Source organism: Astatotilapia calliptera, chromosome 23 (genome assembly GCF_964374335.1).
Source record: "Astatotilapia calliptera chromosome 23, fAstCal68.1, whole genome shotgun sequence".
Lineage (NCBI taxonomy): Eukaryota > Metazoa > Chordata > Actinopteri > Cichliformes > Cichlidae > Astatotilapia > Astatotilapia calliptera.
This window is the reverse complement of record NC_137443.1, coordinates 1,140,714-1,163,548: the sequence shown is the minus strand read 5'-3', so window position 1 is coordinate 1,163,548 and position 22,835 is coordinate 1,140,714. Positions and strand designations below refer to the sequence as shown.

General features: G+C 47.2%; 1 protein-coding gene across 1 annotated transcript in view; it reads left to right on the top strand.

Annotated features, from left to right (window-relative positions):
* Window positions 1–22,835, top strand: part of insrb (insulin receptor b) — a 75,636-nt gene that overhangs the window by 34,740 nt on the left and 18,061 nt on the right. Inside the window, exons 3-6 of the mRNA XM_026158401.2 lie at window positions 16,456–16,664; window positions 16,756–16,889; window positions 22,075–22,214; window positions 22,386–22,530. Of these exons, the coding sequence (XP_026014186.1) occupies window positions 16,456–16,664; window positions 16,756–16,889; window positions 22,075–22,214; window positions 22,386–22,530 (628 nt within the window). The remainder of the gene's footprint in view (window positions 1–16,455; window positions 16,665–16,755; window positions 16,890–22,074; window positions 22,215–22,385; window positions 22,531–22,835) is intronic.

The following is a 22,835-nucleotide window of genomic DNA, read 5'->3' as shown; positions in this document are numbered from 1 at the left end:
CAAAGCACCGAAAGAAGTTGCATGTTACAGATACATTAAGGGGAATGAGAGTAAGGATATAAGCATAAATACACCATATATACACATATACACATATATGGATACAGAATATACAATATGGATAAAATATGTCACACATATTTATGATGAAATGTGTGACAGCAGCAGCTTGTATACACTACTACCACCTAACATTGTGTGTTTGAGATTTAAGCTTTCACATTGACTGACTACAACTGCATGTGAGGCCTTCAGGAACATCTGTAGATTTCAGCTGCACATCTGCATGACACCGTGTATACACATGCTTTGAAATTTGGACACCCTGGAGAAAAGAGCGGCTGTCATGTCTTCTTATGTTGTAGTTTTGCTCTTATTGCCTCCAAAGTCAAACGTAAGCAAAAACCAGCTTTTCCACCATCTGTTGTGTTGCTGGATTAGTTATGTCAAAGCAGCAAAGCCACTTTTTAAACAGCCTCTGCACTTATATATACTGACGATGACATTGAGTAGTGCTCGTTGCTTGCTGCTTAATTTAGATTATGAACTAGTGAGCTAGTCTCTTACGATGAATGTGCGCGTATCACCCGCAGAGTGACGTCCGACCCAGCTGATGTTTAGCGTGCTCTAGCCTCGTGAAGGCATTGTTGCGACTAAAAAAGGTTGTGCACTGTGGCGCTGCTCGCAGCCTGTCACTCATGCATGCTGCAGTGCGCCGCACACACCTGTGGTCTGCTGGTATTTTGGATGAAGAGCGATGCACCTGTGTTCCTGTGCGTGCACTGAGCCTGTATATCATCTGTCCTCGTGTGATTTGTGTCTTGACATGAACGGAGTGGAATGAGGATCTTTTTTTTCCCCGTGTGGAATTTGCCGTCATGTGCTGTCAGTTTCCCACTTTTAGTGTGTGATGTGTAGCAACATCTGACCTACAGACTCTGAGAACCAGGTGGAACCAGTATTTCCAGCGTGTGGACAACAAGCATGTGATCCTGTAAATCATATCAATCATGAGCGAGGAGCGGCGCACATTAGCGGACACATGACAACAACAACACCGTCCGTCAGCGGGCCACGAGCCAGCGAATCCAGTACACAAACCACCATTTTGGAGCTGCTGTTTCCTCAGTGTGGCTGCTTCTAAAATAAGAAACCCAGGAGGGGAAAAGCTCTCCAGTGAATCCTTCTGTAGTTTATACTGCTGCTGTTTTTACACGATACACGGTGCTGGGATTGCAAAATGAGTGTGAAGTTCAAGCTGTTCCTTTGACAAATGGCTTTGCTTGTTTCCCACATAAAATATAAGCCCCCAGGAGGAATGCTGGGTTAAGTCGCCTTTATCGCCAAACATCTCTCTTCCTGCTGCCTGCCTCGACCAATAACAGCAGAGCGAGGGGGGGCTGGTTCCACTGAGCTCATGGGGGACAAGGATGCAAGTTTGCGAGCTGAGTTTTAATGTCCATGTGCAAATATGCGAGCAAGGCCAGAGCTGCGTCCCATTGGCTGTTTTTGTGCCTCTTTTACTCCCAGGAGGCAAGAAAGGGAACACTGAGGTACTGGGCCGGGGCTAGAAAGAGGGCGATGGTCGGCATTACCACAAAGGAGGTGGAAGCGTTGGGACGGGTTCCTGTTTGTCGGTTAAAGCAGAAAATAATCTGTTGCACCTGCGACAAATATTTTACCTCATGAAACTTTGTACACTGGTTGTTTAATATTGAAGACGACGCTGCGTCAGTGGAGCAGCCTGCGACTGCATGGACGTCCACCAGCGTCCTTCTGAACATCGACGGTCCCTCTGATGCAGCTCGGAGTCTGTGCGCCTTCAAGGTCGCCTCTGCGGTTGCGACCCCTCTCGTTATTGGATAGCAGTGATGGATGTGGAGAACAGCTTGGATGACAAACTCAGCTCCTAGTTGTCTTCGACTGGACGTATGTCTGTAGGAGGCACTGTCTGGCGCTATACTGCACGTGCTGATTGAGACAGATGCTCTCGGCTCTTTGTCTCACGTATACCGCTGACGGAGATAAATGAGTCAGTAGCTACGACACATGGAGCGTCTCGCCAGTTCAAGATGATCGTATCTGCATGGTGGCTGTTTGTTTGATCTTTAGGAGAAATACTGAAATTGATCTTTATTGGAGTTGAAATAATTTTGACATTTTGCGTTTTTTTTTTTACAGGGTAAAGTTGATTTAATTTGACTGAATCTTATAATAACACTAATAATTATGTTTCCTATTTTCATTAAAGCCTTTATGGCTGAATTGTAAAGCAAACCAAACTGATGTTAGTTCAGCTACCAGCTGAACTGATTCATGTCAACATTAAGTTTCAGCTCATTGTAAATCTTTTTACTCTTGTTTTAGAGCCAGCTCCCATTTCTTAGTATTTTGCGTCAGAGGAGCCAGACTTTCACGAGGGTTTTATAAAGTTTTTCTTTGTACGTCGGCTGCTTTTCCATTCATGTTCAGTCTAGTCCTTGTACCTGACCGTTTTCATAGAAATGCTTATGCACTCGCTTATGAATCTCTCAAGCATAAAAAGACACCCAACCTAAGCAATGAACCAGTGTTGTGTCTGCACACAACCGATAATTTAGCAAAGAACCGGTTTTTAATTGTACGCAAATAATTTGTTCCATTTCTGCCAAAGACAACAGTTTAAAAGACATAAAGCAATGTTTTTGCACTAAGCATATCTCAGATTCAAGGAAGCAGCACAAATGAAGGGCAGAAGAGTATCTGAAGGTCACAGGAAAAACATCCAGCATCAGAAATGTGCTACGAGGAAGGGCGGCAACATTGTTAACGCAGTAAAACAGACAAACCTGGATCAAAAATAAGTAAATAAATCAGCCATGACCTCCACATTACTGAAGCAGTGTGAGATCATCTCGACAGAGACGAGAACAAAAGGCGGCCAACATCCAACAAAGAGCTCTGAACGTCCTCTCACAGAAAGGCAAAGAGCGCTCGTCTCACAGAGTTCACGCTTATATCCTGTCTTTACATGCAGGTTTGAATAAGTGGCTGCACCTATCTTCTATTTTCCTAGTAAAATATAAAGAAATGAGCGCCGGCGTTCTGGTCTCACAGTTCTGTGTACGGCGAGGATGATACAGGACGGTCTCCTCTGTGTTACGTTTGGTCAGCCTGTCGACAGGTGAACTCGGCCGCGGCTGCTGATGTCATCGGTCAGCGGCACCTGTTTACTGTCTCCCCTCGACCGCTCAGACGCTCCCCTCTGTGCTGATTTAATTTAGTCCTCATTCTACTTTTTACTGTTTACCTCCGCCTGTCCAATGTTCTGCGGCGGAGAATCACATCTGTTGTACAGCGGCGTTGTGGTGTCGAAGCGAGTATCATATTTAGAAGCTGGCCGCAGAAGCTCGGGTTTTACTGCAGACTAAAAACTCATTGAACACTTTGTTCTTGCTTATTTTGTTACGCCGCGAGCAGCCAAGCGAGCTGCGTGCTTCGCGAAGCTCGTCGCTCACGTTTTTCCCATCGCTCCCCGGCGACGGGCGCTGGAGCGGTTTATATAAAAAGTGCACTTCCACAAACTTCTCCCCGCGCATCACATGCGAACGTTCTTCCTCCCGCTCACACACGGATCTGCACACCAGCAGCATTTCTTAGAATAACAGCGGTGCAGCAGCCAGCGGAGCTGCAGGGCGCCGGGCTCCTCTGTTTGCTCTCATCGTGTTTGTTTTGGCAGCAGCTCGAGAGAAAATTCTTGTCTTTCATTGTTTGCTACGTTTGTGTGTAAATCTGCTTCGTGGTTCAGTTACTCTAATGTGTGATGTTACGCTCACACCTCCACTTAGGAGCGTGATGTTGTTCACGCCGCTGGCCTTGGTGCGGTATATTCTGAGCCAGTTGGGGCTCGAGGATCGTTGGTTGGATGGAGTCTGGCTGAAGTACGTAAGCTGTCGTTTTCAGTCTGTCACAGGGAAAAGACAGAGCCGAGTTTAGGAGCTCAAGCGTGGACTCTGGTGCTTATTTCTTAGAAATGCTCTCGCTGTATGACTGCAACGTGCCGTGTTATAATAATAGGATCCTGTGAAGCACGTTCCTTACACTGAATACAGTGTTTGCCATTCGGGTCTCTCAGCATTCAGCACGATGAGAGGATGGAAACCAGTAAAGTAGTCGGTATACACTGGAACACGAGGCTGCAGTAACATTGAGGTCAAATCCATGCTTGAGTGAGACTCGCTGGGATAAACAGGCTGCTGTTGCCTCAGAAATTAGGCCCAGTTCACCAGTTTGTGCTACAGAGAAATAAACTGGTGTGTTTAAACTGCAGTGTTGAGTTTTCAGAGCGTTTTCGTCTCTTGGTAACAACAGGCATAAATAACAATGTCAGCTCGGCTTCTCCCTGTTTACCTCTGGCTGCTGTGTTTCTCTGTGCACCACCCACACACCCACCCACTCACTCCCACTGACGGTTGGAGGGGGCCTCTGCTGACAACACCTGCACCTCCAAGGATGAGCAGGGCCTCTTCAGCCCCCCCCCCCCCCCCGTGTTGTATGTGCTGTGTTCTTTATTCTTTTGTCCTTCACGCTGGTATGAATTATTATTTCTGTGCACGCACACACGTATGGTGTTATGACACAAACAGGTACTCCTTTGTGGTTGGATGGTTCTCCTCCAGAAGTCGCCTGCTGGGAAAATCCCTCAGCTTGATTTTGTTCCCCCAGCCCAGGCCCCTGAAGGGACACCATGTGCCTCAGTCTGGCTTAAGATCCACGTTAGGCCCAGACTGCAGCTATAAGAGAGGCGAGCACCTCCAGTGTTGTTGGAATAAAGTCGTAGACGAATTAAAGAGCTCGTTTGCAGGTGTCCAACACGCACATGTAGATTTGTACCAATCTGGAGTTTAAAACACTTTCTGTCATTTCCAAAGACTCACTTATTTTGATTGTGCAACTCTTATTTCACTCTGATTTTACAGAAGAGAGGATACCGTGTCCTTTATTTATTAGAGGTGGGAATCACCAAACATCCCACGATACGATATTATCACAATACTTAACGCACGATACGATATTATTGCAATTTTAAAAAATATTTTGCGATATTCAGATTCTGTCCATAAAGGTAAACTTCATCAATATTAATTTTATCTAATAACAAAGTCTCGCACTCAGTCTTTCTCTCATTTCAGTTTTATTGTTGACAAACTGAACAGTTTGTATTACAGTCTAGTCCAACTTAACTGAATGCAACCATCTGGTACAATTACAGCTATTCTGAACTATGCAATATGAAAACTATGCAGCCCCTTCAGCAACTGAAGAATTTGAAAGTAAATTAAAACAAAATATAATTTTACATTAAATAAAAAAGTTTTAAACTTAATTAAAATAAAACATGTCTTAAATTAAAATAAGTAAACTGTCGTGTTTATTGCTGCCATAAAAAAAGTTAAACACATTTGACAGTGTCAGGATTGTTGCTCAGAAAAAGGATCAACATGCTCTGAAGTCAGAGCACAAAAACCTTTTTTTGTAACAAAATATCGATTTGTGCCGTCCCTGCATCGATACATTATTAGCAAACAAAATATCACGATGCTACACAGTATCGATTTTTTTCCCCACCCCTATTATTTATGACATGAAAGTGGGCCATAAACATGAAGATGTTTGTTTTTTGGATACTTTGAGGGAATATTGAAACGCAGAATTCAGGATTACTCAGTTCAGACTCACATTTGCAGAAATTAAAGGTTTTGTTTCTTTGTCTTCTGCTGCCAACGGTGAAAAAGCAGCTTCGGCAGGTTTCCTGACAGAAACGGTGAGGGTGGCACTAACCTGGACTTCCTGTCACGTACTTTGAAGCAGATATATGACGGGCTTCAATATTTCATGTAGTGCTCTTTACAAATAATGTTTTTACGCTAAAGCAAAGTTTTATTTGTTTTGCTAATTTGTTCAAACAGCTGTGTTGATACTTCTGAGGGCGTTTACTTAGATAACAGCTCGTAAACCAGAGTGAGTGAATGTATTAATTATAGTTTTCAGGTGTCCATATAAATGCAAGAACATGTTTGTTGGTAATATTTTAGATATTTTAAATAGACCATAATGTATTTGATTTTGATTTAAGCTGCAAAACAGAAAAGCAAAGAGTCACGAATCATCGTAATGACTCTGTAAGTGAATAACATGTCGGCTAGGGCTGCCACAAACGATTATTTTGATAGTCGATTAGTCACCCATTATTTTTGCGATTAGTCGACTAATCAGATCATCATCCATTGGACGTACAGCTTATTGCACCAGCAGCATCTAAGATAAGATAAGATAGAACTTTATTAATCCCTCGGGTGGGTTCCTCTGGGAAATTCGACTTCCAAAAAGCACAGCAACGACCGAAGTTACAGTTACAGAATTGTTATATATATATATATATATATATATACACACACACACACACACACACACACACACACACACACACACACACACACATATATATATATATATAAATACAGAGACAAATATAAATAAAATATACAAAGGGGATAAATAGAATAAATAGCTCTTATATAACTATCATTAGCTTACAGCTTTAAGTGTTTACGGTGCTAACTAACAATAAAGACAAGATGATAGTTTATTAATTTTTAATGAAATTTGCAGATTGTTTCAGTGAAGTTTAATAAACTCCTTGCTATCTAAAATATAACAGGACAGCGGAGTAAATTCTGGAGCATCTCACACTTCTGATAATCAGCTGTCTGCTTGACGTTTATTCAGCTGTGTAAAAACTATAACTTTAATCTCAGACAAACCGATTTACTCAGGAACAAATAAAATACTAAAGAAAGCCAAACAATAACATGTTTAAGTTATCTAAGTGACTCATATATCATGTTTAACCTGAGTAGCGAAAGACGGCGGTGGGTTTGAAAACGATTAGCCGGGAGTCCGGTGTTCTCACGGCTCTAGTTAGCCTAGCCCCCGGCTCGCTATCGAGCTAGTGGGTAACAGACGTCTCCGAAAACGTCGGAGCGCTTTTGAAAATATGCGGTGTCCTGATAAACTGAGCAGATATTTGAGGTTTACACAGCTACATTCTCGCCTGAAAACATGTTATACGTTTATTTTGTGACCCAGAAAGAATAATAAGAGTAAAGTTAAAACTAACTAGCTGCCGCCATTGTTGACAACTGCGCTGGGCTGCGCTATGAATTCTGGGACACAGCTTCTTCTTCGGGGTTTAACGGCAGCTGGCATCCTTGTACATGCAGTGCTGCCATCTTCTGTTTCAGTCCGTTATTACACTCTTAAATCCTGCTACTTATTCCTGCGTCTTTTGTGATCTTACAAAGCTTCAAACGACGCGTCGACTATTAAATCAGTCGTCGACGATTTAATAGTCGACGTAATCGTGACTAGTCGACTAATCGTGGCAGCCCTAATGTCGGCTACTTAATCTTGCTTTTGAGGAGACGCCCCACAAATTCGAGGAGAGGAAAACGAGTCTGGGGGAGGGGACGCAGTCCTGCCGCTCTGTGCTGGTAAATCCACGTGGTTTGGTTGTCGTACTTCGCTAAGTGTTTCCCCCACAGTGGCCGCGTGCCTGCACCGCCTGCTCGACCCCTCGCACCCCAGGCTTTTTTCTGGATCTTTCCTTTCAGCGCGTTTTCCTCCCTTTGAGCTTCACCCTTCCGCCTCGCCCTCCACCTTCCGTTCACCCGTCGCCTCTCCCATGTGTCCGTATCGCTGCCTGCATTTCGTGCAGGCTGCATTGGCCTCTGCTTTTCCTTCCTGGCGCTTGTCAGCGCCGTCGTCATGCCAGGGCACAGGGAGTCAGATCAGATCTTATTCTAGCGCGTCCATATCACTCTAGGTGCTGCTGCATGATACGCGTGGCTCCTGGTAAGCTGTAGTGATGCATCTCCTCCCCTCCATATGTAAAGCTTGTCGTTATAGGCATGCACACGCGTGTAATCCCCCGGTTCTCTGTTTGGCAGTTAATTGTGTGCTTATGGCAACTCTCTTCATTCTGGCAGTTATTGAAACTAAGATTTTAATTAGGGGAGGTTTCAGAGCGGCGTGCGCTGCATTAATGTTGAAGTGGTGGATCGGCGAGCAGTAAGTTATCATCCCAGTCAGCTGACGTTAGGGTCCTGTTGAACATGTAAACTCTGTGGTATGCGTTTTATTCCTGTTCACACAGGAACGGGATGTTTTTGGGACACTTGGATTTAGTTGAACCGTTTGTTGGTCACCTGATGGCACAGCTTGTTCCCAGAGATGTAGCCGGTAGTTCGAATCCCGTCAGTGCACGTCCAACGCTCTTTTCCAGTCGCAGTTATCTCGACTCGACCGTGCTAGGTTTTTGAGGTTTGAAGCGAGATGACTTGGGCCAAAAATGTGACATCAGCAGCCTGAGTGACGTGGTAGGATGAGTCACGAGAGCGACTCCTTCACAAGACTCAAATCCGCCATTTTTTGAAACCTGGCAACGAGGGTAACGGCTGCACCTAAATCAACACCGTGCAGACGTTTACAAGCCGGCGTAGCATCGCCTCCATCGTTGGCTTCTGTTTGTGTCGCATAGAAATGACATCACGGCCGCCGCTCACAGTGAGGTGGGACTGGAGCAGAGTCGGTGCTGGTGGGAGAGACGCATTTCTCTCCTGGTGGATTCAGTCCTGAGGTTTGACTGGTGTCATCAGCACTTCCAGTTCAGGACAAAAGAAAAAGGGGAACGTGATGAAACGCCAGAGTACGGGATGTCTCGATATTTCCCAAAGTCTTCTGATCCATGTGAGTCTGAGTCACTGTTGTGATTATGACTAACACCCTCCATGATGAGCCACACCGGCCCCCGGAGACACCACGGTCGGGTGTCTCAGCTGTTTTCATTGGCTGCTCGCTGCGCTGATGGAAAGATGGCTCTCGCCGTTTGATAACCACAGCTTTATTTTTCCTTGGGAAAAATGTTCTAATCTGTATATGTTACAGTTTTTAACCAGGTACGTTTCAGGTCGGTGGCTGCTCTCTACACACCGTTGTGCACCTGATCTTATTTACTGTCAGCCTGTTACGTTACAAAGATTTGTGCCCTTTATCGAATGTAATTCTTCCAGACTTTAGTCAAGCAGCAACAGCACCACCATTGTTGTGTCGGGTCAGGGGTTAAAGGGCACGAAGGAAGGGTCTGTTTTCTTCCAACAAAGGAACGTCATTAGAACATGTTTGCAACACGTGAGCCGTGTGCTGTGTTTTCAGTTTGGGAATGTGACAGGCCTGTTTCTCCGAGTCGTGATGAAGAGTTTCCCTCCTTCCTCCCAGACTAAAAGGTTCTTCCTGAGGCCCTGTGGGAAGCGAGTGGAAGGAGGAGACGGGCAGAATGGGAGTCTTCCGATTTTTGTAAAAAGAGCAGAGGGGGCATGTTTTTAACTGAGAGCTCTTCAACTTTAGCTGTTTTGGTTTTTTGCCGCCTATATTTTTCCATCTGTCGGAACGAAGCGTTCCCTTGAAATTCCTCAAGTCTTTAGAAGCCCTCCCATCTTTTCTGAAGCTGCACGATTGACATGTGCATCCACATTGTGCTCTTCTCTGGGCGTGCACGCACGTGCGCACACCTCTCCCCATGCACCGTGGCTCTATGTAGTGCTATGCTGTGAATATGAAATAGGACAGCCAGCATCTGCACTGCAGCCATCCCGCCCTGGCCTCACACTGTGACTGCTGCTCGCTGCCGCTGGTCGGCCTGCACAAACACACCAGCACGGAGCTTTGTGCGCGCGCTCGTGTTTTCTTGTCTGATCATTTGTTTGTGTGAAATCATTTCCTTGTTTGTCCTGCTTTTGATTTCAGGAAGACGTCGTGTTTACCTGCAGACGCTCTGTGCGTGTTTGTCTTCACGTTTGCCCGCATGCTCGCTGCTACCTTTTAATCTGCACGCAGCATCTGTGCTGCCGAGTGTAACGCAGTTAAAGGAAAACAGAAACTTGGCTCCAGCTTTCATCGTGTCGCTGAATAAAGACCACATGGTCCAGTTTCATTATTGGTTTGTACATTAAATATTATCAACCAGAGAAACACACAACAAGCAAAAGTTTAAGTGGTTCATTTGTGTCTTAATAACAAGAATTTAATCAGATAATCTGTTTATTCATTACTTATACAGTTTGTTGATGTCCTTTCAAGGCTTCAGTAAAAAGTCAGTTTCTTGGCATCCTGGACTCCATGCAGCCCTCGCCTCGGTCGGAAGGTCTACACGAACTCAACGCCCCTGAAATACAAGAAAGCCTGAAAGAGGAAAGGAGGCAGGGAAGAAAGAAGGACGGAGTGAGGAAAGAGGACAGGAGGAAGGGAGAACTGTGACAATCAGGCCTTTGAAAAACTTGAGGAGAGAGAGCAATTTGAGTTGTCTTTGACTTTCTCTGTGTCTAATGTGAGGAGATAATGGGCGGCTGAGGCAGAAGGAGAATGCTTTAAAAAACACCTTAGTCATGAGCGGGCCACGGCGCAGCACCGCCGATTAAATTAACCCGATGTGGACGGGTATTTATCCAAGAACAGCTACGGTCCATAAAACGGCACCGAGCAGCGCCGGGCAAAGGTGTCGAGTCACCGTCTGCAGAGTGTTTTACATGTAAGCTTCAGACAAACAGGAGCTGCAGGTGTTCAGGTTCCTCCGTCTGACGGCAGAGTTTGGGCCTGTGGGATTATTTCCTCCTCGTCGGTCGCTTTCACGATCGATTCATCGTAAACTGTTAAAGGCTGTGTGTGTGTGTGTGTGGATGCGAGTAGTCCTCTGGGTTAAGGAAAATCCTGAGGTCTGTGATGCAGGTGTCTCACTGTCTAGATGAATGTTTTGTCCGCCGTGTCTCTCCATCACCTTCCCACCAAACTACCCAGTCAGCAAATCCTGCAAGTGTGTGTGTGAGTTTATGTTGATCTCAGTGATGTCTGACTGTTTTGTCTACCATTCTGTGTGTGTGTGTTCCCGGCTTGTTTTTATTTGCGGGTGTATTTCATGTTTGCGTCTAATGTCAGAAAAGCTCGAGCTGGTGGCAGTGCGACAAATTAAAGCTGCGTCACAGAGGAGGGGGGAGCAAGGAGACGTGGCTCGTCGCAGGATAAGGGCTAACAGGGATCAGTAGGTTCGGAGGTCGGTAACGACACGAGCATCAGAAAGTTGCAGAGAGTGTGTGAGTGTGAGTTCAGTTCCACCCTGAGCATCTGCAGTGAGATCCGGTGACTGGGGTTTTCTCGGCGGGGTGATTTATCACCTGCGACGAGACGCACTACGGTGGGGTGGGACCGAGGGAAAGGAAGGTGCCGAGGAGGGTCAAGAGGGGGGGAAAGAAAGAAGAAGAAGCCGAGTGGAAAAGGTCAAAGTGGTTGTAAATCTTTACGGGGCAGAGAGATGACGGGAAGGTGAGGCGTTACCGTGAAAGACAGGACACGAACACAGCCAGAGGGGAATCTAAGAAAATGCCTGTTGGGAGCATGCAGCTAATTACTGCAGACGGTCTATGTCTGGACTCGTCTCCATGGTAACAGGACGGGCCAGCAGGGCTGGCCGGCGCACAGGAAGACACAGACGAGGAAATCGATGAACAGACAGACAAAGCGGGGAGCGAAACCGCGCTCATTAAACCACATTCCCCCCTTTTCAAACTGTTTATCTTCGTGTCTGCGTTCGTGAAAATGAATTAGCCTCACGTTAAGGAGAGCTTCAGCTGCAGCAGGCCGAGCTGGAGATCACAAGAGATAAGGAAAAACAGTAAGTCTGGCCATGTGTGGAAAAGGTTTCTCCGTTCTCACAGACTCAGTTTCCTTTCATTGCGATCGATGGACGCTTCGATTAAACTTTGTAGCACTGAATCGCAGCTGTAGAAGGAGCGCTATAGCTGCACGGCTGTACAATAAAGCACGCGTGTGCTTGTTCGGCCATTGGGGTGCTGCAGGGTCATGATGACGGGCTATCAGAGAAGGAGGTGCAGATATTCGGGCCTTGCTTCTTGACACTCGTTTGGGGAGACCGGCAGAACGCTTCTGTTTATGGAAGTGGAAAGAGTCGACATGTTGAGACGGGCATGTCAGATATGTGGCAGGAGCGTGCGATAGGAGAGAATAGTGCGCTGTGAGGTATATACCCTGATAAAAAACAAAGCACACAGGCCGTAATGACACTACAGCCTGTGTGTGTTCTGTTTTCTAAGGTTTGACCTAAAGCGAAGGCTGAACTCGTGTGTGTCCGAGATGAACCAGGCCCTGCTCTTCCAGCCACTTCCACCCTCGGTGACCCAGCCTCGTTTCATTTTGCCAGCACACATGTTGCCCTTTGTTCTTCGTGTCACTTTTGTATCAGGTTTCTTGTTATAGATAAAGGTCGTGAGCGTTTCTTTGAACGCAGCTTGGCACAAACCGTCCATCGTCCCAAAAAGCCTCCAGGTCAGCAGCAGGTTCACAGCCAAAATCTTCCCGCTGTAAGGTGACCCTGCTCACCGCTGCACCACCCAACCCCACACCTGATGCTAAAGTCAGATCCCGTGGCTCGGTAAACCACCCGGTTTCATTTAGATGTCCAAACATGTTGGATCCGGGCTCCAGTGTGTGAGCGTCACACGGTCACTGACTCGGTGATGGATCCACGGGATTATAAAAATAACGCCGATGGAAAGGGAGGAGCTGTGGTGGCGATACGCTGCCTGCAGTTTGTTTTTCCTCTCTGCTGTCTCAGTATTTACTTATTAGAAGTGATACACGGAGCGCTTCTCAGGAAACGGCGATCAGTTCCTGAGAGCTCGTTTGAATAACGTTGTTTGCAGCTCTTCCTCTGGTTCGCTGCACTGTGAAGTTAGTCCCGTTTCTTTGGCAACAGCTCACCAAATAAAAAGTGCTGGACGGCGTACGTCTTTCTGGCAGATTAAAAACGAATAAAGTTTTGTTGTTTTATGCCACGGATGGTTGTTTTTGTAACAAACCTGCTGTGGTGCTTCACAAGGATTTAAGACTTTGTTCTTCTTCGTTTGAGGTAAAATGAGTAGAGAACAGACGGGCTTGTTCAAACACTGGTGTTCAGCCTCGATTCTGCAGTCGCTCATTCGGACTTCAGCCACTAGACTGATTGTTGACAGGAGAGACGGCGTGATTGGTGTGTGTGTGACCTGTGGGGGAATATCGGCTCGAAGCATAAAGGGTTAGAAAAGATCGGACGGTGTTCGTCAGAGCCCGACTCTCCTCTCCTCCACCTTCTGCTTCCTCACGTCAGCTGTTTTCTGTCTTCCTCTCCACCTCCTGTCTTCCCCCCCTCTGCTCTTTCCGTAGCCTGTGTTGCATTTCCGTGAACGGCGGCGTGGCTTTCGTGCTTCTTGACAACGCCGGTGTCACTCTGGTCCCTCCCAGCAATCAGCGTGTTTTTGTTTACACCCGTTCCCCTCCCTCCAGTCCCTCAGGACAAATATCTTACATCAGATCACTCGAAGCATTTATAGCAGTGCTTTTGGAGCTCAGGACTCCCACCGTGGCCAAATATAGTAAACTGTGTGTGGATGAGTAAGAGCGTGCGTGTCCTGAGTGAGCAGCTCTGGGGTAAAAACCTGTTTGTTATTGTTCCCAGCTCTTTGCCTGTAGACACCGCGGCCAATTAAAGGGGAGGTTTTAAGTGTTATGAGCAGGAAGTGTTGCGTGTGTGGCTGCACGCTATTGGCTGCCCGGCTTTCTCCCGCGTTCTCCCCCGAGGATCGAGCAGCCGGGGCTTTTACGGCCGTGGCCAAATGAAAGGTAAACGTAGCACACCTTTGATCACGCCTCGCGTTTAAACACCTTTACTGGAACTGTGTGCATGCGTAAGGAGGAGGCGGGCAAATGATTCAATGACACAGTGAGGTTTTACGTGTGTTTGTGTTTGGCTTAATGAGAGAGAACCTCTCCAGGATGCTGCCTCCTCGTCTTGTTGTGCCAGCGAAATCATCCCTTCGTCCGTGCCTCCCCCTCCCCTTCCCCACCCAGCCAGCCAGCATGAAAACAAAACAAGGCGCTGTATGAATGAAAGTGGGAGGGGCAGAGTGGCCTAGAAAGGCAGGCAGGCAGATAGAGCGGTAGATAGTGGTGCAGGGCAGGGTGAGACTGGGATGGAGAGGACAGTGGAGTAGGAGGGGATGAGTGAGCGAGCGTGTTTGGCATAGTAGCTAACCCGCGTTAGTGTGAGCAGACACGGTCCTGCTGCAGTGGTGGTGTTTGTGCTGCACATGTGCAAACTGCACGCTGCTTCTGTGAAGAATAACAGACATTTTGTCGTCTCGTGGATTTGATTGAAAAAAATGAGCCTCTGTTTCTGGCTTTGGGTAAACGGATCGAGCCTTTAGCTTCGCCCCCCCCCTCGGCAGCCGGTCTTCCCTGGCGTGTTGGCTTCTTAGCTGCATCTGCTCCTTCCCACCTGTCCCAGCACGGCCAGGGTTAACCCTGGGAGTCTCTCCCCTCCAACATGGAAGAGACCATTCAGTGGGTGCCTCCCCCAGCCAGCTAGCACATTGGCTAAAGCTTAGGGTGGATCCAGAGGGCTGGAGCGATTCCCCGGCATGGATCTGGATCAGCCCTCCCCTTCACCATTATGCGGCGGAGTGGAGGGTGAGGGCGGGGGAGGAGCTGTGCATTCTTCTCGGTTGTGCGCAGCGGCGGCGTCTTAACGGCACTTAGTAAAGAAGATGTAGAGGAGCGACCTCCGCATGAACTACCCCAGAGGACGGAGATGGTGTTTTTCCCTGCATTAGTCATTCTCCCTCTCCGGGGTTTTTCCCCCGGCTGCTCCCTTCATTATTGTTCCTTTCTTTAACCTCGTTACCCCACCCCATCCTCACCCCTAGCCACAACCCTGTCTGTCCCCTCCGCTTTTACTCAGGCAGCACAATGGGCCGCCCTCTCGTGCAAAAGGAGGCATGCTGGGGTGGGAAGGTGGGGGCCCTGGATGTAACCTTGGCAGCAAGAGTTGTCCTCAACAGAGGCTGCATCCCACAAAAGCTGCAAACATTGCCCCCCTGGCACCTTTTTAGGCTGTTCATCAGCGTGACACCTGAATAATGTTTCCCCTTCAGTTCTTCGCTGCTAGAAGAGCGATCGCAGCTCGGCTCACGCGATCAATTCAGACATCGCACACGCTATACAAGCACACGTCACGTGGGTTAACGGACACGGAGCCCTCATCCTCCAGACTAAAGCAGGACAGAGGAACATGAAAATGAGCTGAACCCGCCGGGGACACGGTGAGATGACCGAAGGGCTCGTCCGGTCGAGACGTGTTTTACTGAACAGGCTCTGAATTAAGGGGAACTCTCTGAAACAGTGTTTGTAACATTTTTACCACCACCTCTAACACCTGCTGAACTTTCAGGCTTAAAACACTGATCAGTTCAATCTTCTTTTATTGCCAATATTTTACTATGAAGACCAACTTCCAGCCTTCAGTTATCACTTCTCCACTGCACAGCTGAGGGCAGTTTATCGGCGCTGTGGGCGCCGATGATAAAAAGGTTGGTGGTCGGTGTAACGTGAGATCTAATGAGTCTGTGGTCAGAGACTACTACAGTCAGCGGGTCAGACCGGACTGCTAATCTGATCACAGCTGACTCTTAGGCTCTTTCCCAATAGGTCCAAAAACTCTGGCGTGAGCCCGTGTCACATAGTGTTCAGCCTTTCAGCAATTAAGCCGGTTTCCTTGGCAACGTGGGCTGCTGCTGACCCTCGGGCGTAAACTGCTCAGGTGAAGTCGTACAGTTTTCCAGCCTGAGCTGGTTTGATTTGTGCAGTCATGTGTCCATGAAGTACGTAAAGCGCATACTTACTAATAACATGTTAGTCAGTTCAGTCCACGTCACATACAAACACACCCCCCCTCTGCTCCTTCAACCCCTCCCAGTATCCCAGTATCCACTTGCAGTGAACACTGGGATGTGCATGCCTGAAGAGCAGACGAGCATTTGTAGCTTCTCTCAGGTGTGAGATGACAAAGTCAGTGGTGCAAATACCAGCGAGCGAACAAGGAAGTCCTCGTGTTTTGGGTTTTTTGACCTTTGTGTGGAGGTCAGACGTTTTCCATCTTGTGTTCTTCCTCATGGCTGCGCACGCTCCCGTTTTCTCTTTGAGCGACCGCAGCAATAACAAAAGGCCAACTACATACACACCTGTTTATAGTTCACGTGTGGATATAAACACCCAAAATGCACGCGGTTCACTCGCTGCTCTCAGATCAGTGCGAACCACAGCTTGGTGGCCATTTCGCTGTGATGTTTGGTGAGCTGTGAGATGCTAAAAGGAGCAGCAGTGAGCAGCTGTCAGCGCAGCCTTGTGTTTGAGCTCGTCACAGAAGCTGTCCGAACGGTGACGCCGGCGGGGGAAGCGGGATAAAACGCGTATGAGGAGAATATGTATGAGCTCACATTTAACCGCCTCTTCCTCCTTTCTGCTCGTCTCCTTTAGTGTGCGTGGACAACTGTAAGCACAGTGCCTGCACCCCCCAGGGCCAGTGCTGCCACGACCAGTGCCTGGGCAGCTGCTCTGAGCCGGGTAACGCCAGCAGCTGCGTGGCCTGCAGGAACCTCCAGCACGGGAACGCCTGCGTAGAGAAATGTCCTCCTGGATACTATATCTTCAGAGGGTGGCGCTGTGTCAGCTTTGCTTTCTGTCAGGTTGGTAATAATTGCAGTTAATCACCAGTTCATTAATAAACTCGTGTAATTACATTTTCCCCCCACTTGTTGTACTTGTTCATATACTCAGGACCTCCACAACCAGTGTAAGCAGACTCGGAAACAAAACCAGGACCGGGACTCGGGCTGCCATGAATACGTCATCCACAGCGGAGCCTGTATCCCAGAGTGCCCTTCCGGATATTCCAGTATAAATTCCACTACGTACGTCTGGCTGACACACAAACGCACGCACAAACCTCGCTGATGGTAGCTGTCGTCACATGGTTGTAAATGTCATCCCACCGCCACTCTGTGGTCACCGAACACATTTGCACAGAAGGGAACTTTACATTTGTTTGTTACACTCGATAAGTTATGTAGCGATGCAGGTAAGTCCCCGTCTGCTCCAGCTTCTCCTCGTGTTGCCTCTTAATGTCTTCTGCTCAGGTGTTCACCAAATCTGAAATGGGACAAAGAGCATAAATACAGCAAAGCACACGCAGGCATGGGGCAACCTGTATGTGATTGTTGGCCCCGCTTTGTGCAGTCCTTAGTAACCGTGCGTTACTGTTTCACTGGAAACCTGAGCAGGATGAGTCACAAACTCAGCAGCACATCAAATAAAGAAAAGGCAATATTTGCAGGAGAAGTTACCACACAGCGCTGAAGACACAGTTTCCATTTAGGCATTAGCTACATGATTTCATATGCAAATTAGTCCTCTGATCTCAGCCGCTGCAAATACGTCCCCGGTTTGTTTTCACGGCCTCCGTCACATTTTGTTCTCGGTGATTACTCAGCTGCATCGGCGAAGGCACAACGCTGTCCAGAGAAGTTTATAAAACTTTTAGTACGGAGATTATGTGTTTTTAATTTGCTTAAATGAGGTTTTATTTTGCATGCAAAAAACACTTGAGAGTTTTGATTCGTCTGGAAACCACATATGAGGGTCCTGTGGTCCCAGTGATGTTTAAACTGGTGAGCGCGTCTCCTGCAGTTTTCATGTGAAATTTAGCAAAACACTCTGTGTGCATTTCAGAAAGGGTTTAAGAGTCAGTTTTATTTATTTATTTATATATACATATATAAAAATGTTAATTCACAACAACTCTCCCTTAAGACTCTTTATTTTGGAAGATAAAGACCCTAAAAAATGAAAAGTAACCACACAGCAGTGCCACGGTCATATACAGCCAGGAGACCAAGTTCAATACAGGAGCAGAAAATTAAAGTCAGAGTAATGAGGAATATCACAAACTAACCACCTCCTATGACCACTTTTAATAAATGTATAGAAATACATGTAGCTGTACATAATTGTATGTCTTTAACGTGAATTTCAGTTTTGACTGCGTCCCACCTGCAGTACCTCCGTGGCTCACCATGGGGCCGCAGCCCACACTTTGGTAATCACGGCGCTAAAAGCAAACTCTCGACGATATTGGGGAGCGTTTTAAAAAAACCCAACCCTATGAACAGGAAGAAGAAATCTCGGGTAGATCCAGGCTCGGGGAGCGGCGGCCATTGCTGTGACCGACGTTAGAAATCTGGAGCCTCAGCTCAGTCGTCTCTGTTAACCAGATATACTGAAGTCAGACAGGCGAAGAGTCAAAGTCGAAACACCGGTTACAGTTTTCCACAGTGCACGTGTAACCTCGTCTTATTGATGTCTTAAATGTGACAAGAGCTTTTAATAAACAGACGTCCAACCTGTTTACCTCACAGCATATTCAGCTTTCTACTTGTAGTAAAGGGGGTGAAGGAGAGAAGAACATCCTGTCTCGTAGCTGTTGCTAAACACGGAGGACGTGCGTTTGTTTCGAAGAAAGTGTGTGTTTACATGCTTCCAGTGCACACACATACAGCCGAGGCAGCGAGGGCAACACGTTTGTCTCAGCAGCAGCTCGGAGAAATCCTCCCGCAGTCTGTCTGTGGCCGACGCTATCGATAGAGACGCGTTTCAGACTTAATTATTTCTTTTCTTTGAACACAGCTTTGCACAAACAGTCCATCGTCCTTATTTACTTCTTGATTGCAAAAAGGGTCGTCACCTAGCGTGAAGAAGAAGTGGAGTGAAGTTTGCAGACAGATGGTTAGGACTGTTGAGAAAGACTAAAAGTGGCGAGTGTGACAGGAAAAGCAGCGTTGGCTCTAACAGCAGCAGGTTGTGCGCTGCAGCCACAGGTGGCTGAATGATTGATGGTGTTTGTGTTTTTCTGGCGTACCTGCGTTTGTGCGCGTGCGTTTATTGTTTATATATTTGCACGTGCGCAAACACACGTTAGTGTTTATACGTGCAGAAGGTTCTGGCTCATTACCAGCAAAGTGTACAGACGGGTTACTTTTTCCAGGTGCAGACATGATGTTACAGAGAAGACGGAGTCATATTGTGTGTTTATTAGATAAACAATACCAACGAAGGCGTTTTAAAGCTTTTAGTACAAACAGCAGAAAAGCTAACAGCATTTAATCGTCACGCGCTTTAGAGAGAAATGCATCTCGCCAGCCTGCGGGGAATATCGCGTGCTTAGACGCAAAAGAGCATCGCTGTAAATCTCAGTCACACACCCCGAGGCCGAACGGCAGCCTTTATGTGCGCATGTTGTTGTTTTTTGTGCGTCCTTGCACATCGATGCGTAATCCTGGGCAATACTTTCAGGCATGTCAAGAATGCCTTGGTTGTTATGTGCCAATGAACTACACAAAATGGAAATATTGGTTGGTCGCCAGGTGACGTCCACGGCCTGGAACGAGGCTCGATGTCCACGTCGTCATTGGGAATCTGTTGATTTTTGCGACATTACAGCCTGTTTTGGTTATAACGAGAACATGTGTCATCATCTGGCAGCAGCTCCACCCAGACAGACACGAGCACGCCCCGTCCGCCACTGCTTTCACACCCACGCCGTCCAACGTGAGCATGGCCCACCCATCGGTTTGCATCATGTTTTTGCTGGGACTCTTAACAGACTGCTGAGTAGGAGACCCTGCCTCCCTTTGGTGCCTCCAGCATTGTGCATGTGTGCATGTGTGCATGTGTGCATATGTGCATGTGTGCATGTGCAGCGCTGTTAGCACGCATCTAAAACAACAACAACATGAGAGGTGTTAGATATGATGGAAGCTGCCCTGTACTTCATTTTTCCAGGTAGATATTAGAATAGAATAGAATTCAACTTTATTGTCATTGCACACGTCACAGGTACAAGGCAACGAAATGCAGTTTGCATCCATCCAGAAGTGCAGAATTAAGTAGAATTAAAAATTATCGTATTGTACAGAATGATTATTTACACAGAATTATACAGCAGTGCAGGTAAGTGAGATATGTGGATGATTTCTACAGAGGTATGTAAAGTGCTGGTGGTTCAGTGCATGTTATTATACTGTGTATTATGTTATATTAAGATAATGTGAAGAAACGCTTCATAACTGCATCTTCATCCTCCTCTGCCAGTCTAAAAAGAGTTTCCTCTTTCCTGGATGCGACAGCAGTACCGCTGTGTGTGCACGTACGCTCGCTCCAAACCAAAGCCTCTGTTCTCGACGGTTCGGGGAGTCCGAGTCACAGAGTTCAGCCGGACGGATCAACGCTGTCCCTTTAAGAGCTCCGGTCGGACGCCGCCTGTCTGCCTGTGTGTCTGTGTTTTTCACTACAACGACCCAAAACATTCTGTCTACGCTGCAACTAGAGCGTTACTTCTGAGGAGCTGAATATACAATTTTCCATGTGGGAGAAAGAGACACAAAATATGCTTGGAGCTTTTCTTAAAAGTCACTGTTGTTCTGCAGAATTCATTACAGTGTATTTCCACTCACTCACAAGTCACAGAGAATGATTCGGCCACTGAGTGCGAGAAATGAGGAGCTTGATAAGGTGGAAACCACGAGGAGCCGAGCGTGGAGCTGTCAGCGTAGATGGCAAAAGCAGTACCTGTGGGGTGTTTCATGCCACTGTGACTGTGGTAAATGGGGTCTTCATCGCAGCCTGGCTGTCTGGGAGGGGTGGGGGGCTTATTTTGGATAACTGCGTGTATGTGCGTTTGTGTTTCCTGCACAGAGGGAATATAATAGGAGCTGCACAGAATTAAAGCAGGGTGAGCTTATGAATAGCAGTACAACAGCTTCCTTTGTTGGCTGCTTCCTGGGCACAGGGGCTCCTTTAAAGACGTCCCCGGGGCCTGAGTTTGGTGATCGGTATCTTTTCTAATGATCCAGAGCAATCCCCTGCCCCGGCTGACATGCACTCTACCTTTTTTAAGCAAACGTGAAAAACATGGAGGCTTCCTTGCCCTTCAGCCAGTGTGCAGCGTGTATGGCTAAAGCAGGTGGGTGGGGACATCGAGGGTGGAAATGAAAGCTGGATTCTGCTCATTTGAGAGTGCATCAAAAAAATAAACAGTGCTCATTTGTGAATGGAGCAGCACGTACCAGACTACTCGCTGCACATGCCAGGCCTTTTGTGAATGATTTTCTTGAAGGGCGCTATCAAGGCCTCATCGCCGCGTGCGTGCGTGTGCATATGATTACGTGCAAAAGCACGTTTGCAGTGGGAGGACATCGCTCTGAGAGCTGCAGCTGGCGCGCGAGTCTTGTTTCTTTTCTCTGTGATATTTTTTGCACTAAAACTAGCGGCAGAACATTAATCCTGTTAAATAAACCATTTTATTTTAGAGGTTATTAAATCATTTGAGAGAATTATAGAGATTCACATAAGTGCAGCAGCTTATTGAGCGCATGTTTGATGGTTTCTTGTTTGATTCACCACCGTCACTTCCATTAAAAACAGATATATATGATTATATAAAGTATGCCCCACCAATACACCGATATACCGGTTGGAGGTCAATACTGATATTGACAGATTTTAACCATTTCGTCATCAATCCACATTTCTGTTTTAGCCTTTAACGTGGACGTCTGTGGGGATTGACTCATTCTTGGAGCCAGCCTCAAGTGGACATGAGAGGAACTGCAGTTTTAGACACTTGAATGTTGGCTCGTGTTTGTTTTCTAATTTCCTTTGGACAAAGGGAGAAGAACCAGCAGCTATAACAGAGCAGATGGATGTCTGCCCATGTAGAAAGTCTGAATAGACCTCAGAAAAACTCCGCTGAACAGATTCGTCCTTGTTGTTTAAAACTGCGATGTCATCCCCGGCTCCGACCCACGGCGCTCCGCTATGTCACCGAGCATTCCTGCCTCATTCCAATTCTGATAACTACACGCAGAAACATTTGAGGCATTTTCTGTGTGTTTCGCTCAGAAAACAGTTTTGTTTGCTTTAACCGAAGGCGTTTCTCTGCAGCGTCCACGTTGTCTCCAGAAGTCCTGACCTTCAGCTAGTCGTGGCTCGCACACAAAGCTCGTTCATTAGGATTTTGATGTTGTGTGTTTCTCTGTGTAGGCTGACTTGCTCACGGTGTGCGGGCTTGTGTCCTAAAGAGTGTGTGGGAAACAAGACCATCGACTCGGTAACGTCGGCCCAGGCTTTGAGGGGGTGCACCATTCTTAAAGGCAACATGATCATCAAGATTCGAGGAGGCAGTGAGTACCACTTCCTGTTTCTCTCTCCGTGTCGCCTTCTTGTCCATTACTTGGGTTTCTTGACTTTCCCCCCTTTGTTAAAACTTTTTGAGCCTTTATCTGTATGTACCTGACCTCTGTCTGCTCTCATCAGCTGGTAGCTGTTTATGTGATGAACTGTCGTCTTTATAGATAACATAGCAGCCGAATTGGAGGCGAGTTTGGGTCAGATTGAAGAGATCACAGGCTACCTGACCATCCGCAGAGCTTACGCCCTGGTCTCCCTCTCGTTCCTCCGCAAACTGCGTGTCATCAGGGGGGAGCAGCTCGAGGCAGAGTAAGTCTCCTCTCCTCTCCTCTAGTCTCCTCTCATTTCCTCTCGTCTCCTCTCTTCTCTTCTCCTCTCCTCTCCTCTCTTCTCGTCTCCTCTCCTCTTGTCTCCTCCCCTCTCCTCTCGTCTCCTCTCCTCTCCTCTTGTCTCCTCTCCTCTCTTCTCGTCTCCTCTCTTCTCGTCTCCTCTCCTCTCGTCTCCTCTTGTCTCCTCTCCTCTTGTCTCCTCCCCTCTCCTCTCGTCTCCTCTCCTCTTGTCTCCTCTCCTCTTGTCTCGTCTCTTCTCGTCTCCTCTCTTCTCGTCTCCTCTCC